The sequence below is a fragment of the Rhinoraja longicauda genome, chromosome 4, assembly GCF_053455715.1.
Source record: "Rhinoraja longicauda isolate Sanriku21f chromosome 4, sRhiLon1.1, whole genome shotgun sequence".
In the NCBI taxonomy this organism is placed as follows: domain Eukaryota; kingdom Metazoa; phylum Chordata; class Chondrichthyes; order Rajiformes; family Arhynchobatidae; genus Rhinoraja; species Rhinoraja longicauda.
In genome coordinates, this window is record NC_135956.1 from 44,493,484 (window position 1) to 44,513,307 (window position 19,824).

The 19,824-nt window shown below is 41.7% G+C and overlaps 1 protein-coding gene across 3 annotated transcripts in view; it reads left to right on the top strand.

Annotated features, from left to right (window-relative positions):
* emc2 (ER membrane protein complex subunit 2) overlaps positions 1–19,824 on the top strand; it is a 181,866-nt gene that overhangs the window by 82,428 nt on the left and 79,614 nt on the right. For all 3 annotated transcript variants that reach the window (XM_078397624.1, XM_078397623.1, XM_078397622.1), the window contains exons 3-5: positions 1,129–1,193; positions 8,522–8,607; positions 8,903–8,960. In XM_078397624.1, the coding sequence (XP_078253750.1) occupies positions 1,129–1,193; positions 8,522–8,607; positions 8,903–8,960 (209 nt within the window). The remainder of the gene's footprint in view (positions 1–1,128; positions 1,194–8,521; positions 8,608–8,902; positions 8,961–19,824) is intronic.

The window sequence follows — 19,824 nt, forward strand, 5'->3', positions numbered from 1 at the left end:
CATATTAAAATGTGGAATTGATTTCAGTATATGACTAGGAAAATAACTGCAGATGCTGGTTCAAATTGAAGGTAGACACAAAATGCTGGAGTAACTCAGCGGGTCAGGCAGCATCTCAGGAGAGAAGGAATGGGTGACGTTTCGGGACGAGACCAGACTGAGTATATGAGTAAAGAGGTCCTTCTGCAGTTGTACAGGGCCCTGGTGAGACCACATCTGGAGTATTGTGTGCAGTTTTGGTCTCCTAATTTGAGGAAGGACATCCTTGCTATTGAGGCAGTGCAGCGTAGGTTCACGAGGTTAATCCCCGGGATGGCGGGACTGTCATATGGGGAAAGATTAGAAAGACTGGGCTTGTATTCACTGGAATTTAGGATGAGAGGAGATCTTATAGAAACATTAAAAAATCTTAAAGGACTGGACAAGCTAGATGCAGGAAAAATGTTCCCAATGTTGGGGGAGTCCAGAACCAGGGGCCACAGTCTAAGAATAATGGGGAGGCCATTTTAAACTGGGATGAGAAAAAATCTTTTCACCCAGAGACTTGAGAATTTATGGAATTCTCTGCCACAGAAGACAGTAGAGGCCAATTCACTTGATGAATTTTAAAAGAGAGTTAGATAGAGCTCTCGGGGTTAGCGGAATCAAGGGATATGGGGATTTTTCTTTATTATGGAGAGAATTCTTCTGTCATCAGCTGTGAAGGTCTTCCTTAGCCTGCCAGTCCCTTTGCGATTAGTAAGCTCACCAGTACTCACTTTCTTCTTAATGATGTTCCAATCAGTTGATTTTGGTAAGCCTAAGGTTTGGCTGATTTCTCTAACAGTTTTATTCTTGTTTCTCAGTCTCACAATGGCTTCTTTGACTTTCATTGGCACAACTTTGGTTCTCATGTTGATAAACAGCAATAAAAGTTTCCAAAGGTGTAATTTTCACAAACTTTATCGTTGTTTCCCTCATTCTCCTCTTTCGCTCTCTTTAATCTTGTATGAACAGTAAATTTAATTAGTGTTTGTAATTTTATTCTGATGATGCCTACTGTAAGAGTTTATAAAAATCATGTTCTTTTATGGTATAATTTTAATGGTGTTATTTTTTCTCCTGTGTTTAATATTTTTTTGCATTCAGTTTGGATAATTTATGAACAAGTGATGATTGCTGCCCTTGACTGCAGTCGTGATGACTTGGCATTGGTAGGTACCATTACCATTCAGGAACATTTCCCAGATCTTTCTGTTCTTTTAAGCTTTTGAATATAATGATATGGTATGTGTGTTAATTTTACTGAAAATCAAGTTATTTAAGATTCTAAAAGTTGTTTTGATCACTTTTGTTCATTCACAATTTTGTGTTGAGGCAGATTATGCACATAACCACACGGCACAGACCCAAATATATATAGAAAAGCGCATAATGTTCAAAGTATGCTGCACTTCAGTTATTTCTGGGATTTTTTATTTTAATTTTAGATATTGTATATCTGCTTTTATGTAAATGTAAATTGTTTGTGCAGAAATTGTGAATCTGAAGCTGAGCAGCTTGAGATAATACTATTTCAAGAGGCCCAATCCATCTTGTTGGCTGTTGTAGATTAGCGTTCACCAGGTCCCTTTTAGAAATGGCGGTACTCAAGCATTTTGTCTTTTTTTTTTAACCGACCATAGTCCATTTACATTTGTTGTATGGAAATTGTGGGTGATGGGTCAACAACATAATGGCACTTTTCGTGCTTGAGGCTTCAAGCAGCGGATAAAATCCTAAACAAAGCTTTGCAATGGAGTTGGTTGCATTTGTTCTTTCTGTTGGTGTTTATACTTGTACAACAAGTGAGAGCAACTTTAAATCTGCACTACTGGTTCAGATTTACAGCTTTCACCCTGTGAATAATGTTTACTTTGGAAAGAGTCAAAAATGCTACCTTACTCTGCAGCTTCAAGTTTAATAAGAGACACTTGGCCATCACTTGTGACATTAAAAATTAAATATCTAGACTGAACAAGCAAAGAAGAGAAATTCCCTTTTGCTTGAACTGCCAAGTATTGTTCTCACGGACGGTCAAACATCTCACTTCAAAACAAAAATCTAAATTCAAAAAGTAATAACTGTTTCAGTTTGGCTTTCATTTGAAATGCTCCAAAGCGAAGCTGAGGGCATTTGGGAGTGTTTTTTGATTTAGAACTACAATTATGTAGGATTAGATAAAGAAAATTTTATTTGACCCTTTTAAGCATTTGTCTGGCATCATTTTACCTGTTGTGTCAGACTGCATTTTGAATGTTTCTTGTTCCTTTTATGCTCACACCGTGGCGAATTATCGGAATAGGAACTTTAGTCATTCTATCCTTTAAGTCCTTTTAGAGCAGTTCTGTGCCTCTATCTCCCTTTAAAAAACGATCGATATCATTATTTTGATAGCTTCATTGCTCTCCAGATGTTTCTCAACATCCTCAATGACCTGTGTAAGAAAATAACTGCAGATACTGGTACAAATCGAAGGTATTTATTCACAAAATGCTGGAGTAACTCAGCAGGTCAGGCAGCATCTCAGGAGAGAAGGAATGGGTGACGTTTCGGGTCGAGACCCTTCTTCAGACTGACCTAGTTCTAATTTAAAATTACCTTGCCTTGTTTTTGATTATTCCCTCCAAAGGAAATAGTGTATCTGTATTAACCATGTCACAGCAAAATAGAAGAGTATACCATCACAACAAACCCTCTGTCCACGATGCCGTGCCAAAGTAAACAATCCCATCTGCTTAAACTTGGTCCATATCCCTCCTCCCTTTGCCTGTTCACGTGACTGTCTAAATTCATCTTAAAGTTGCTATCATAACTTTCTAACATTTTAAACACCTTGTTTGGATTTCTTCTTAATTTACTATACATGGGAATGAGAGGCAGGTTGATGCCACCTTCCTCCAATTCAACCCTGGTAAAGGCCAGTTTAATTCTAAACAACACCCACTCTGAGGATTTTGTGTGGGAGTTTGTGTTCGAGTTTCTGAAAATTCTCTTTTCCTGTTAAGAGTTATTGAGTCATAGAGCGATACAGTGTGGAAATAGGCCCTTCGGTCGAACATGTCCCAGCTATACTAGTCCCACCTGCCCACGTTTGGTCCATATCCCTCCAAACCTGTTCTATCCATATACCTGTCTAACTGTTTCTTAAATGTTGGGATAGTCCCAGCCTCAACTGCCTCCTCTGGCAGCTTGTTCCATACATCCACCACTTTTTTTGGTGAAAAAATTACCCCTCAGATTCCTATTAAATCTTTTCCCCTTCTCCTTAAGCCTATATCCTCTGGTCCTCGATTCACCTACTCTGGGCAAGAGACTCTGTGCATCTGCCTGATCTAGTCCCCTCATGATTTTATACATGACTTTAAAATCATGATTTTATGTTAAGGGTAGTCATTTGTTTGTTATGGGTATTGAAGAATATGGACCCAACATTTGGAAATAGAGTTGAGGCATAGGTCAGATCAGCCATTCAACACGAAAAGTACAATTTCAGGTAACCCTCACCCTCTGTATTCCTTTCCCACTTCCAGCTGTCCACCTGTGGTCTCTCTCCCTTTATTCACCTTTTCCAACCTCCCCCCCCCCTTTTGTTGACTCATAGCCTCCCACCACTTGGTTCCATTTGGCCACCAGAATGCAACCCTACCCCTTCCCCTCCACACTTGTCAGTTCTGATACAGGGTCACAGCGGTTTGTTCTTTGTTTCAGATCAGCTATTGTTGAAGTGAATAGCACTCATTCAAGGGGTTATCTACCTGTACATAATATCCATACAATGAAAAAAATCTAGGGTTTCACAGCAGGCACTTACATGGATCATCCTTTAGCCTAATCCTTGGAATTCCATCATTTTTTTATTCCATGCCAAAGTAATCTGAGTACTTAGTTTATCTGACACTGTAGATGAACTAAAATATATCGTTGGTACAGCAAATATTTCTACAACTGAATTGATATTTTATTCTGTGGTAATTTTAACAGTTTTGATTTGACCAGCGGGTTTAGTAGGGTTGTGCTGCTTCACATTGAACTGTATCGTTGAAGTGGGACTTGTTCATTCATTGCTGTGGAACACATCTGCCTGGGAGTCATTAATGCTCACATGTTAATGTTGCATTGACGTTCTGCTCCAAGCATGTTCAAGTCTCCAAAGAGATTTCTCATAAGTAGGAAATTCTTACAGCATTTGGGCAAGCTTTATCCGTTGAATGAAAAAAAAAACGGGAGAAGGAGAATGGATTATCCTGTCCAAGATACACACATAAGAGGATTATGCTGTTGATTTCACGTGCAATATTTTACCGTAAATTTTATAATCCTGCATTATGTGGTATCAACTTGCATGCCATAAGCAGCAATTGGAAAACAATGGTAAAGGAACATACCTTCATCCTTATTCTTGCAGCAGCCTCAGCCCTTCAGTATTTGTATTGGTTGAAAAAGTGCGACCTGGACATTTCCATCTTCTAGTACTGCAGGTCTCAACTGTTCAAGTACACTTCAATATGTTTCAGAAGGGATAAGATTTCTATTTCTGCCACCACGTTTTCAGGCAGAGTTCCAACCCCTATTAATTACTGAGTGAAAAATATTTCCTCATCTCTCATGTAATTCTGTCAATGAAATCTCTAACCCTTGGTCTTTGACCCCTTGGCCAGGAACGCGCGAAGTATAAAAAATAAAGTGGATGAGCTTGAGGCTCAGGTAGATATTGGCAAGTATGTTGTTGTGAGAATTACAGAGACATGGCTGCAAGAGGACCAGGGCTGGGAACTGAATATTCAGGGGTACACAACCTATCGAAAAGACAGACAGGTGGGCAGAGGGGGTGGGGTCGCTCTGTTGGTAAGGAATGATATTCAGTCCCTTGCAAGGGGTGACATAGAATCAGGAGATGTAGAATCAGTATGGGCAGAACTGAGGAATTGTAAGGGTAAAAAGACCCTAATGGGAGTTACCTACAGGCCCTGAAACAGTAGCCTCGATATAGGGTGCAAGTTGAATCAAGAGTTCAAATTGGCATGTCGCAAAGGTAATGCTACAGTGGTTATGGGAGATTTCAACATGCACGTAGACTGGGAAAATCAGGTTGGTGCTGGACCCCATGAAAGGGAGTTTGTGGGGTGTCTCCGAGATGGATTCTTAGAGCAGCTTGTACTGGAGCCTACCAGGGAGAAGGCAATTCCGGATTTAGTGTTGTGTAATGAACCGGATTTCATAAGGGAACTCAAGGTAAAAGAGCCCTTAGGAGGTAGTGATCATAATATGATGTTTTAATCTACAAATTGAGAGGGAGAAAGGAAAATTGGAAGTGTCAGTGTTGTAGTTGAGTATGGGGGACTATGGAGGCATGAGAGAGGAGCTGGCCAGAGTTGACTGGAAAGACACCCGAGCAGGGATGATGGTGGAACAACAATGGCAGGTATTTCTGGGAATTATACAGAAGGTGCAGGATCAGTTCATTCCAAAGAGGAAGAAAGATTTTAAGGGGAGTAAGAGGCGACTGTGGCTGACAAGGGATGTCAAGAACAGTATAAAAATAAAAGAGAAGTATAACTTAGCAAAGATGAGCGGATGCCAAAAGATTAGGACTCTTTTAAAGAGCAACAGAAGATAACTAAAAAGGCAATATAGGGAGAAAAGATGAAGTGCGAAGGTTAGCTAGCCAAGAATATAAAGGAGGATAGTAAAAGCTTCTTTAGGTATGTGAAGAGGAAAAAAATAGTTAAGACAAATGTGGGTCTCTTGAAGACAGAAGCAGGTGAATTTATTATGGGGAACAAGGAAATGGCAGACGAGTTGAACAGGTATTTTGGATCTGTCTTCATTAAGGAAGACACAAACAGTCTCCCAGATGTACTAGTGGACAGAGGTCCTAGGGTAACGGAGGAACTGAAGGAAATTCACTTGAGGCAGGAAATGGTGTTGGGGAGACTGATGGGACTGAAGGCTGATAAATCCCCAGGGCCTGATGGTCTGCATCCCAGGGTACTTAAGGAAGTGGCTCTAGAAATCGTGGACGCATTGGTGATCATTTCCCAATGTTCTATAGATTCAGGATAGGTTCCTGTGCATTGGAGGGTCGCTAATGTTATCCCACTTTTTAAGAAAGGAGGGAAGAGAAAACGGAAATTTATAGACCAGTTAGCCTGACATCAGTGGTGGGGAAGATGCTGGAGTCAATTATAATAGAAGAAATTGCGGAACATTTGAATAGCAGTAACAGGATCATTCCGAGTCAGCATGGATTTACGAAATGGGAAATCATGCTTGACTAATCCTCTGGAATTTTTTGAGGATGTCACTAGGAAAATGGACAAGGGAGAGCCAGCGGATGTAGTATACCTGGACATTCAGAAAGCCTTTGATCAGGTCCCACATTGGAAATTAGTGGGCAAGATTAGAGCACATGGTATTGGGGGTAGGGTGCTGACATGGATAGAAAATTGGTTGGCAGACAGGAAACAAAGAGTAGCGATTAACGGGTCCCTTTCAGAATGGCAGGCAGTGACTAGTGGAGTACCGCAAAGCTCGGTGCTGGGACCGCAGCTATTTACAATATTCATTAATGACTTAGATGAAGAGATTAAAAGTAACATTAGGAAATTTGTGGATGACACAAAGCTGGGTGGCAGTGCAAACTGTGAGGAGGATGCTATGAGGATGTAGGGTGACTTGGACAGGTTGTGTTAGTGGGCGGATGCATGGCAGATGCAGTTTAATGTGGATAAATGTGAGGTTATCCACTTTGGTGGTAAGAACAGGAAGGCCGATTATTATCTGAATGGTGTCAAGTTAGGAAATGGGGAAGCCCAACGAGATCTGGGTGTCCTTGTTCATCAGTCACTTAAAGTTAGCATGCAGGTACAGCAGGCAGTGAAGAAAGCTAATGGCATGTTGGCCTTTATGACAAGAGGAGTTGAGTATAGGAGCAAAGAAGTCCTTCTGCAGTTGTACAGGGCATAGTGAGACCGCACCTGGAGTACTGTGTGCAGTTTTGGTCTCCAAATTTGAGGAAGGACATTCTTGCTATTGAGGGAGTGCAGCGTAGGTTCACTAGGTTAATTCCCAGAATGGCGGAACTGTCGTATGTTGAAAGACTGGGGCGACTAAGCTTGTATACACTGGAATTTAGAAGGATGAGAGGGGATCTTATTGAAACAAATAAGATTATTAAGGGATTGGACATGTTAGAGACAGGAAACATGTTCCCAATGTTGGGGGAGTCCAGAACCAGGGGCCACAGTTTAAGAATAAGGGGTAGGCCATTTAGAACGGAGGCGAGGAAAAACCTTTTCAGTCAGAGAGTTGTAAATCTGTGGAATTCTCTGCCTCTGAAGGCAGTGGAGGCCAATTCTCTGAATGCATTCAAGAGAGAACTGGATAGAGCTCTTAATGATAGCGGAGTCAGGGGGTATGGGGAGAAGGCAGGAACGGGGTACTGATTGTGAATGATCAGCCATGATCACATTGAATGGCGGTGCTGGCTCGAAGGGCCGAATGGCCTACTCCTGCACCTATTTTCTATTGTCAATTGAAATAGGTTCTTGTTATTTATCCTCTGACCCTCAGTACATTTATACACTGAGTGAAGTGATTAACTGGCCACTAGTTTGAATCTCTTGAAAGGAACTGAAAACATTCAATTTAACTCAAACGGACCAGAGTAGGAATATTGAGAGGGTTAAAAACATATTTGTAAAAATGTATACATTCCCCCCCCCCCCATATAATTATTATTTAAAGGGGGCACTTTGCTTTGATATTCTTTGAAGCAGCTAATTGGCAGATCAAGAATGAGGTTGTGCACATTTGTTATCAAGCATAAATTCTGGACTTAACTCTCCTTTCAGCCTCTCTCTGCTAAAGAAAACAAACCCTGTCTTTCTTTGCAGCTGTAATTTTTTTATCCTGGCAACATCTTCATGAATCCCTTCTGCCTCCTCCCCAATGCAATCATATCTTTCCTGTAGTGGGCTTGCTCATCCGCACTCTGCCTGCAAAAATAGTAAATTGCACAGACTACCTGAAACAAAGAACATTGTTATCAATTTCATAAAGCACTTTTATCGTTAGCTTCACCTTTGAATAAGTTCTATGGTAAGCTCCAATTTATATTGTTTGTGTCTAATGACAAAAGAGGGGCTGATGGTATGTAATCCATCTGATCAAGTTCCATGTGAACAAGATTTCTTTCATCTAAAGCGAGTGGGGAAAAATCAGTATTTTTAAAACATACAGTAAATAGTTTAATAGGTCAAAGTAAAACATCATGAAATTTATTAAGTTTTCTGTATTCATGTTTCTGAATTTGTTGGTTGGTGGCAAGACCAGCATTTATTGCCTATTATTTACCTATGTTAATAAATTGTAGTTTACAGAGATATAAATGGCGCTTGCAGCTTCTTGTTGCTTGATTATAAAACAATTGTAAGTGCAGTGAAGGGTGTCAGAGGGATATGCAAATCTGAACTTCTGCTGCTGCTTTCCCTGTCCACAGCAATGTCTACATGAACTTCGCAAACAGTTTCCCGGCAGCCACAGAGTGAAGCGATTGACTGGCATGCGATTTGAATCCCTTGAAAGGTACTTGAGAACTGATTTAGTCTGCCACAGAAGAGTAAGAGTGAGGATCATGTAAAGGATCGAAGCATCTTCGTGTAAAATATGTTTCAACTGTAAAATCGGGATTTGATGGGCTTTGTTGCTTTGAAACTCTTTGAAGTAGCTAATTGGCAAATGGGAAAAGGTCTTGCCCATTTGAAATTAAGCACAAGCTGATAATTAACACAACCTGAGACTACCACTTGATAATTAGAAGTATTTGATGCATTTAAATACTTGATCGTGTGACAAGATTATTTGTTTAATCTTTCTTAAGGTATGATGATGCCAACAAGATGTACGATGGAATATTGCAAGAAGATCCAACAAACACAGTAAGCAATTAAGATTATTGATCCACTTTAGGGTAACAAATCCGAATATTTACATAGAGCATAGAACGGCATAGCACATGAACAAATTCTCTGGAGCACCGTGTTTGTGCTGAACATGATGGCCAAATTAAAACTAATCTCTGCCTGTATGTGATCGGTATCCCTCTATTCTCTGCATATCCGTCTGCTTCTCTAAAAGCCTCTTAAATGCCACTATTATATCTGCCTCCATCACCACTCCCGGCAGCACATTCCAGGCACCCATCACTCCCTGCGTTATAAAAAAACTTGCTCCGCAGTTGTCCTCTAGTCTTTTCAATATCCATCTGGGGATAAAGGTTCTGACTGTTTTCTGTGCGTCTCATAATTTTGTATACCTATCAGAGCTCCCATCAGCATTCTTTTGCTCCAGGGAAAATAATTTGAGTTTGTCTAACCACTCCTTAACCAAAGGAGTCATTTACTGAGTAGTTATTGGAGAAGAGAGAAACTACCAATATTAATTGCTTCCTGGTGAAATACCTCAGTTCATTGATTGTAATTCTACAATACTAGTCTGTTTATTAGCAACTCTGTTGAATTATTTATCATTAGCATCCCAGCTTAGTGGTTTGACAATTTTATTTGATCACTCAATCTTAGCTGTGAGAGCTATTGACGAAGCTCTTACCTGAACCCGGCTCACCCCACTCTTGCCATAGTTAACATACGCTTAATGCAGTTACCTAGACGGAAGTATTTCTTTCTTGAGCGAAGATATGGAGGCAAGGTTATTCTGTCTGTTGGAGGTTAGTGGAAACATTATGATTCAAAGTGCCACAAAAGAACGGCTCTTGGGGTTTAAAATACATTGCACCCCACTTTGCTTTTAAAAGCTGTGCACAAAACATTTCCTGACCTCGGCACCATGAAGGCAGGAGTCTGTACTTATGGTGTCACATTTTCACCATGCAGTTGGGTAAATGGTGTTAAAATATAAAGAAACTGACAGTGTAGCATGAATAAGTGTTTGTTTTGCACTTTCCGCTCCACATGCTTTTAGCAATTCTGGGTTGCTGATGAAAATACTGTTATCATGATGTCAATATTATTTTTGTACTGAACATTTTACTTGATGATACTAATTGGGTTGAGGAAAGTAGGGCAAGCATATTGCCTGTAAACAAACAATCGACATCTCAAACTTAAAGAGGTTTAACTTTACATTCTTGGATTTGCTTTCCTACCTGACGGGAGTACAGAGTACAGCCTGATTAAACAGATGCGAAGAGATGAAGGGATAAAAAAGAAATGCCAAATAAAACACAGTACTTCAAAAGTTGTATGAAATGTGTGTTATCGGCTAGAATTTATATGAAGACAGATTACCTCCTGGTATCGTTTCAGATCTGAAGTTGGACAACATCTGCTGTAATAGTGTGGATGTGTAACAGACAGAACCCACCCCCCACCACCCCCATTCATGCTGTCTTGCCATTTTGATCCTGAATTCACAATCTCTTGTTTTTGTGGATTCCTTACTATGCAGTTAAGATTAGATTTGTTTAATAAATTATTGGGTGTTGGAAGTTGTTCAGACGTTAGGTACCTGCTGGTAATCATTCCCATAAGGGACATGTATCTGAAAAATGCACTGCACGATTTTAAACAGAGACCTTTTGCCTTGTTTGTTTTGGCATGTGAGAAATTTGTAATGGTTTCTTCTGATGTCAGGTTGCCTGTACTTGGTGCTGCTTTAGAATATTAAGTTTTCATGTTGGCAGTTGCTGTAAGATAAACAGACAGACTTGAAAGAGAAACCTCTGTGCAGGGAACCAGGGAAATGCCACAAGAAAACTGTTTTCAGACTACACTCCCCTGATTATGTTTTGCCAAATCTTATGCAAAATATTTTTTTCCTACAAAAAAGCTTAGCAATTTACTCAGTGTCATTAAACATGTTAATTCAGTTGATTATCTGAAGACGTAACAGATTTAAATCTACCTGGAGGCCAATGAACTGATTAGTATCTTTGCATTGGTGGAAAATATCCTTCTAAGCTGTAATTTTGAACACAGTAAAGGTGCGGTATGATTATTTGATACACGGAGATATAGTGACCAATACCTTGTTACATAATCCAGTTTCTTGCACTGAGAAATTTGAAGCTTTCTCCTTTAAGCATGAGCCTTTTGACTAGCTTTCTGAAAACTTTAAATTATCCTAATTTTTTACATGTACAGGAGGTGTAACTAAAAAGTCAAAGCCACTGTCTGGTGATGGCAATAAGAACATAAATAGATGCAGACCCAGATCATTTTCCCCATGTGCCTGTCTTGTCATTCTATCAGATGGCTGATCTTATAACTTGACATCACTTTCCTGCATTAACCCCATATCCCTTTATTGTTTTAATATTTAAAAGGTTATTAATCTCTGGTTTGATTGTAGTCAGCGACAGCTTTCTGCCTGGGGAGAGAATTTTTACGACTCATTGCTTTCTGGATGGAAGAATTCATTCTCATTTCACTCCTGAATGGTTGATCCCTTTCCATGAGACTGTGATCCCTGTTTCTAGATATTCCATGCATGGGAAACTTCATATTTTTTACTAAATAATTGGGAGGGGTTAGAACTCTGCCTAAAAAGTGGTAGCAAAAGTAACATTCCTCGTGATAAATCTGCCATCCAAGGAATCAATCTACTCAACCTTTGTAAAATGCTGCTTATTGCAAATATATTCTTCCATAGGTAGGGAAAGCAGACATGTTCACAATATTCGAGGTGTGGGCTCAATCAGGCCCTGTGAATTAGAGCACAACATCTCTACTCATTTACTCAAATTGTCTAAACTAAAGGCCAACATACTGCGTCTTCTAATTATGTGCTGAACCTGCGTATTAACTTTCATTAATTTATGTACAAGAACACCATGGTTCCCTCGGAGTATCAACATCTTTCAGTCTCATTTAAAAATAAGATCACTTTTGTATTTTTTACTAATAAACTGGATGATCTTACAATTTTTCTACACAATGTTCCAAATACAGGTCCTTATCCATTCAGTTAAACTGTCTAGATCCCCACAAGGTCCCTTCTAGCTCAAATTGCCATCTAGCTTTGTTTCCGCAACAAACTTTGATGTTACACTTGATCTTCTCATCCAAATCATTATCTTTCTGGCACCTCAATGGTCATCCCGTTGTTTAAAAAATAATCAATTTGTTCCTATTCTATTTTCTTTCTGTTAACTTCCATCCAAAATAGAATATAACTGCTAGAATATTACCAGGCGAGACAGAGCTTCATGTGTAAATGTTGTATCCTCATCTAGTACATTTGGTGTTTCCTTTTCTGAAGGTTGCTTCCTTTACATCAGTGAGACCCAGCATAGACTAGGCAACAGTTTCGCCGAACACTCACGCTCGGCTTGCCAAGGACTGCTGGATTTTCCGGTTGCTAACCATTTTAATTCCCATTCCCATTCCCACACTGATCTTTCTGACCTGGTCCTCCTCCATTGCCAGGGTGCAGCCACATTCAAAATGTAGGATCAGCTCATCATATTCGGCTTGGGTAGCTTTCAGCCTAATGGTATTAAATAGAAATATATTCCTTTATTCGTCCCACACTGGGGAAATTAACATTAAACACTCCAATTTTAGGTAACTAACCTACAAACAACACCCCCTTCTCCCCTGCCCCTTTCCCTCCCCATCTCTCTTCCACAAGCCCCAGCTGCATTTGCACTAATTTTTTCCCTTCCACCTATTTTCCTTCAAAAAAATGACACAAAATGCTGGAGTAACTTGAGTGAGTCAGGAAAACATGGAAACATAGAAAATAGGAGTAGGCCATTTGGCCCTTCGAGCCAGCACCGCCATTCAATATGATCATGGTTGATCATCCAAAATCAGTAACCCTTTCCGGCTTTTTCCCCATATCCCTTGATTCCCTTAGCCCTAAGAGCTAAATCTAACTCTCTCTTGAAAACATCCAATGAATTAGCCTCCACTGCCTTCTGTGACAGAGAATTCCACAGATTCACAACTCTCTGGGTGAAAAGGTTTTCCCTCATCTCAGTCCTAAATGGCCTAACCCTTATTTTTAAACTGTGACCCTGGTTCTTGGACTCGCCCAGCATCGGGAACATTTTTCCTGCATCTATCCTGTCCAATCCTCTGAGCATTTTATATGTTTCTATAAGATCCCCTCTCATCCTTCTAAATTCTAGCAAATACAAGCCCAGTCGACCCATTCTTTCATCATACGTCAGACCTGCCATCCTGGGAATTAACCTGATGAACCTACCCTGCACTCCCTCAATGGCAATAATGTCCTTCCTCAAATTAAGAGACCAAAATTGCACACAATACTCCAGGTGCGGTCTCACCAGGGCCCTGTGCAACTGCAATAGGACTTCCTTGCTCCTAAACTTAAATCCTCTCGCAATGAAGGCCAACATGCCATTAGCTTTCTTCACTGCCTGCTGTACCTGCATGCTTACGTTTAGTGACTGATGTACAAGCACATCCAGGTCTCGTTGCACCTCCTCTTCTCCTAATCTGACACCATTCAGATAATAATCTGCCTTCCTGTTCTTGCCACCAAAGTGGATCACCTCACATTTATCCACATTGTACTGCATCTGCCATGCATCTGCCCACTCACCCAACCTATCCAAGTCACCCTGCAACCTCATAGCGTCCTCCTGCAGCTCACACTGCCACCCAGCTTTGTGTCATCCACAAACTTAGAAAAGTTACATTTAATTCCCTCGTCTAAATCGTTCATATATATTGTAAACAACTGGGGTCCCAGCACCGAGCCTTGCGGAACCCCACTGGTCATTGCCTGCCATTCTGAAAAGGACCCGTTAATTCCTACTCTTTGCTTCCTGTCTGCCATCCAGTTCTCTATCCATGTCAATACCCTATCCCCAATATCATGTGCTCTAATTTTGCATACTAATCTATTGTGTGGGGCCTTGTCAAAGGTCCAGGCACACCACATCCACTGGCTCTCCCTTATCCATTCTACTTGTTACATCCTCAAAAAATTCCAAAAGATTAGTCAAGCAAAAATTCCCCTTCATAAATCCATGCTGACTTTGACCGATCCTGTCACTGCTTTCCAAATGCGCTGCTATTAACATCTTTAATATTTGACTCCAGCATCTTCCCCACTATCAATGTAAGGCTAATTGGCCTATAATTCCCCATTTTCTCTCTTGCTCCATTCTTAAAAGGTATAGTTACGTTGGCTACCCTCCAGTCCACAGGAACTGACCCGAAGTCGAAAGAACATTGGAAAATTATCACCAATGCATCCACGAGTACTCTGGGATGCAGACCATGCTTTTCCCCTTCTTAATTAACCCCTTTGGCCTCCTCTGTTGAGTTCTAAATTTCTCCCAATCCTCTGGTTTACTACTTCTTCTGGCCAATTTATATGCCTCTTTCTTGGATTTAACACTATCCTTGACTTCCCTCATCAGCCACGGATGAGCTGCTTTCCCAGTTTTATTTTCTCGCCAGACAGGGATGAACAATTTTTGGAGTTCATCCATGTGATCTTTAAATCTTTGCCATTGCATCTCCACTGTCAACCCTTTAAGTATAATTTGCCAGTCTATCCTAGCCATTCCCATCTCATACCTTCAAAGTCTCATATATTCAAGTTCAGGACCCTAGTCTCTAAATTAACCGTGTACCTTTCCATAGTAATGCAGAATCTCCATCCTAATGCAGAAAACAAGAATAAGTGATGTTTTAGGCCAGTACTCTTCTTCAGACCATGTTCTCCAGAGATGCTGCGTGGTCTGTTGAGTTACTCCAGCATTTTGTGCTTTTTTTAATAAACCAGCATATGCACTTCCATGTTTCTACCTCTCTCTGGCATCAGTTCGCACCTCTTTCCTTTTCTCCTTATCTCACACATTTAATCTTTTTATCTCTGGCCTTTATCCAACCATCTGCTGATCAAAACCTCTTGACCTACAACCACCTATCACTTACAAGGCTTTCTCCTGCCCCAACCTCTCTTCCAACTTTCTCCCCTCTCAATCACAATTGTCTGCAGAAGGGTTCCTACACGAAACATCACGTCCATTTCTCCAGAGATGCTGCCTGATCCACTGAGTTCCTCCAGCACTTTGTGCATTTTGTTTGTAAACCAGCATCCACAGTTCCTTGTATCTCCATAATTGCTACTCATACCATTTAATAATCTCCAATGAGGCATCTTATCAATAGTCTTCAGGAAGTCCAATATATAACATTAACTGCTTGGCCCTCTATTCTGTAAATTACAACCACAAAAGAACTTAACCGATTTGTTAAGTCGGATTTTCATTGCATAAATCCATGTTAACTTTGCCCAATTCTATTGTTATTTTGTAAGTTTTTTAACCATATAACCATATAACCATATAACAACTACAGCATGGAAACAGGCCTGTCCGGCCCTACCAGTCCACGCCGACCATTCTCCCTGACCTAGTCTCATCTACCTGCACTCAGACCATAACCCTCTAATCCCCTCCTATCCATATACCTATCCAATTTACTCTTAAATAATAAAATCGAGCCAGCCTCCACCACTTCCACCGGAAGCCCATTCCATACAGCCACCACCCTCTGAGTAAAGAAGTTTCCCCTCATGTTACCCCTAAACCTTTGTCCCTCAATTCTGAAGCTATGTCCCCTTGTTGGAATCTTCCCCACTCTCAAAGGGAAAAGCCTACCCACGTCAACTCTGTCCGTCCCTCTCAAAAATTTTAAAACCTCTATCGTCCCCCCTCAACCTTCTACGCTCCAAAGAATAAAGACCCAACCTGTTCAACCTCTCTCTGTAGCTTAAGTGCTGAAACCCAGGCAACATTCTAGTAAATCTCCTCTGTACCCTCTCCATTTTGTCGACATCCTTCCTATAATTTGGCGACCAGAACTGCAGACCATACTCCAGATTCGGCCTCACCAATGCCCTGTACAATTTTAACATTACATCCCAACTTCTATACTCGATGCTCTGATTTATAAAGGCAAGCATACCAAACGCCTTCTTCACCACCCTATCCACATGTGGTGTTGCCATTTTGTCCAGCATTTTCCTTAATACTAATGGTGGGTTAACTGTTTTATGTCATTCCCCTTTAAACTCTCCCCCTCCTTTAGTAAAGAGTTAAAATGAGTTTATATTTGCTATATTCAAATTTGTGAGAAGCTTTCTTGAATCTGTGCAGTGACAATTATTTGATAGGATATATGTAAATTGAGCATGCTTGGGCGGTGTATGTTTTTTAACTGCCAGACATATTTGAGGATGCTGTGGAAAGCTAGAGAACAAATTGCAGTTGCGCTGGCTGAGATATGTGAATCATCATTCGACACGGGTGAGGTGCCGGAAGACTGGAAGGTGTAAAATTGCAGCAAGAATTACTGTAAAATTACAGCAGGATCTTGAGTCAGTTGGGCAAGTGGGCCGAGGAATAATTAGAAATATAGAAACATAGACAATAGGTGCAGGAGTGGGCCATTCGGCCCTTCGAGCCTGCACCGCCATTCAATATGATCATGGCTGATCATCCAGCTCAGTATCCTGTACCTGCCTTCTCTGCATACCCCCTGATCCCTTTAGCCACAAGGGCCACATCTAACTCCCTCTTAAATATAGCCAATGAACTGGCCTCAATTACCTTCTGTGGCAGAGAATTCCACAGATTCACCACTCTCTGTGTGAAAAAAACCTTTCTCATCTCGGTCCTAAATGACTTCCCCCTTATCCTTAAAATGTGACCCCTTTTTCTGGACTTCCCCAACATCGGGAACAATCTTCCTGCATCTAGCCTGTCCAACCCCTTAAGAATTTTGTACGTTTCTGTAAGATCCCCCCTCAATCTTCTAAATTCCAGCGAGTTCAAGCCGAGTCTATCCAGTCTTTCTTCATATGAAAGTTCTGCCATCCCAGGAATCTGGTGGAGTTTAATGCAGATAAGTGTGAGGTGTTGCATTTTGGGAAATTAAACCAGCGCAGGATCTTCACAGTGAATGGCAGGGCCCTGGGGTGCGTTGTGGAGAGGATGGATCTAGGAGTCTTGGTACAAAGTTCTGTGAAAGTGGTGTCACAGGTAGATAGGATGGTCAAGAAGGCTTTTGGTATGTTGGCCTTCATGAGTCAGGGTATTGAGTCTGAAGAAGGGTCTCGACCCGAAACGTCACCCATTCCTTCTCTCCAGAGATGCTCCCTGTGCCACTGAGTTACTCCAGCATTTTGTGTCTACTATTGAATATAGAAGTTGTAGAATTATGTTACAGTTGTATAAGACGTCGGTGAAGGCACATTCAGGGTATCGAGTTCAGTTATGGTCACCCTGCTACAATAAGGATGTTGTTAAGCTGGAAAGAGTGCAGAGACGATTTACGAGGATATTGCTCGGACTTGAAGGCCTGAGCTATAAGGAGAGGTGGGGCAGGCTAGGACTTTATTCCTTCGAATGCAGGAGGACGAGGAGTGATCTGAAAAGAGGTGTGTAAGATCATGAGGGGAATAGATAGGTTAAATGCAGTCTTTTACCCAGATTAGTAGATTTAAGATACATGGGACATCGGTTTAAGGTGAGAGGAGAAAGATTTAATATGTATCTGAGGGGCAATGTTTTCACACTGAGGGTGGTGGGTATATGGAATGAACTGCCAGAGGAGATAGTTGAGGCAGGTACAACAACAACATTTAAAATACATTTGGGCAGGTATATGAATAGGAAAAGTTCAGAGGGATATGGACTAAACACAGACAGGTAGGATAGCGTAGATGGGGCACCTTGTTTGGCGTGGGCAAGTTGGGCCGAAGGGGACGTTTTCATGCTGTATATCTCTTGGACTCTATGATTCTCATTATCAAAACTTCTTTCACCATCGGCAATCTTTAGCAAAACCGTTAATAACTGTCATTAAAACTTTGATGTGACGAATCCCCATTTCCCTTCTATCTGCTGTAACTTTGAAGTCATCCAAAACTGTAGGTCACCTATTCACATCTCTACAATAAACAAACTCCTCAGCCCCCTGGACACCATCTCCCAATCATTCACAGTTGACAAATGCACCACTTTCCTTTCATTCTTCCAAAGCAAAATAGACAACATCTACAGCACCTTAACCACCAACGCACCTGCTCCCCCTCAAACCACCTGCCCCCCCTTATCCTGTCAGCCCCTGCCTCAGTTCTCCCCAATCTCCACCACCGACCTCTCTGACCTCTTCACAGGAATAAAAACTGCCACCTGCTCTCTGGACCCCATCCCCTCCAGCTTTGTCAAGGCCTGCCTACCTGCTCTCTCTCCACTTATCACTGCAACAATAAACTCCTCCCTGTCCACTGGCATCGTCCCGCCATCCCTCAAAATCGCTGCTGTCACCCCCATTCTGAAAAAACCTGGTCTAAACCCTGACACCCCAAACAACTTCAGACCAATCTCCAACCTACCCTTTCTGTCCAAAGTTTTGGAACGTGCTGTAGCTTCCCAACTCAAATACCACCTCTCTACCAATAACCTGTATGAAACTTTCCAATCCGGATTCCGCTCAAACCACTGTACTGAAACTGCGCTCCTCAAAATCACAAACGACATTCTCCTCTCCTCTGACGCTGGCAACCTCAACATCCTCATCCTACTTGACCTCAGCGCCGCCTTTGACACCATAAATCACTCCATTCTCCTCACCCGACTTGAAACCTCCCTTAACATCACCGGCACAGCCCTATCCTGGTTCAAATCTTACCTCTCTGACAGACACCAGTTCATCTCCATTAACAACTGTAAATCCCCCACCGCTCCCCTCCCCCAAGGTGTCCCCCAAGGCTCAGTCCTTGGCCCCCTCCTCTTCATCCTCTACCTGTTCCCCCTTGGTCAATTAATCCGCCGTCATGGTCTCAACTTCCACTGCTTCGCCGATGATATCCAGCTCCTCATCTCCACCAAGTCAATCTCCTCCACCACACACTCTACACTGACAAACTGCATTACTGAAATAAAATCTTGGCTTCAATCAAACTTCCTCAAACTCAATTGCAACAAATCTGAAATCATCATCATTGGTCCAAAAATGCTCACCAAATCCACCCAAAACTTCATCCTCAACATTGATGGTCTCCCAGTATCCACCTCACCTCACATCCGGAATCTTGGAATCATCCTTGATCAAACCCTCTCCATCGACAAACACATCAAACACATCACAAAGACAGCCTTCTTCCACCTCAAAAACATTGCCCGTCTCCGTCCATCCCTCTCCTCCACAGCTGCAGAAACCCTCATCCACGCCTTCATCACCTCCCGTCTGGACTACTGCAACAGCCTCCTCTATGGCGCACCCTCAAAAATCATCAATAAACTTCAATACATTCAAAACTCCGCTGCCCGTCTACTCACACACACCTCGATCCGTGACCATATCACCCCCGTCCTTTATAAACTCCACTGGCTCCCCATCCCCCAGAGAATCCAGTACAAAATCCTCCTCATAACCTACAAAGCCCTCCATAACCTGGCCCCATCCTACCTGACCGACCTCCTCCACAGGCACACTCCCACCTGCACCCTCCGTTCTGCCGCTGCCAATCTCCTATCCCCCCACATCCGGACTAAACTCAGATCCTGGGGGGACAGGGCTTTCTCCATCGCTGCTCCCACCCTATGGAACTCACTACCCCAAACCGTTAGAGACTCCCCCACACTCACCACATTCAAAACATCGCTGAAGTCTCACCTGTTCAGTACTGCCTTCAACCACTGAAGGTCACCTCACCTTCTGTCTCCTTTCTCTGTTCATTTATTTATTTACTTATTTATCTATTTATTCATTTCCCTATGTTCTCAAAATC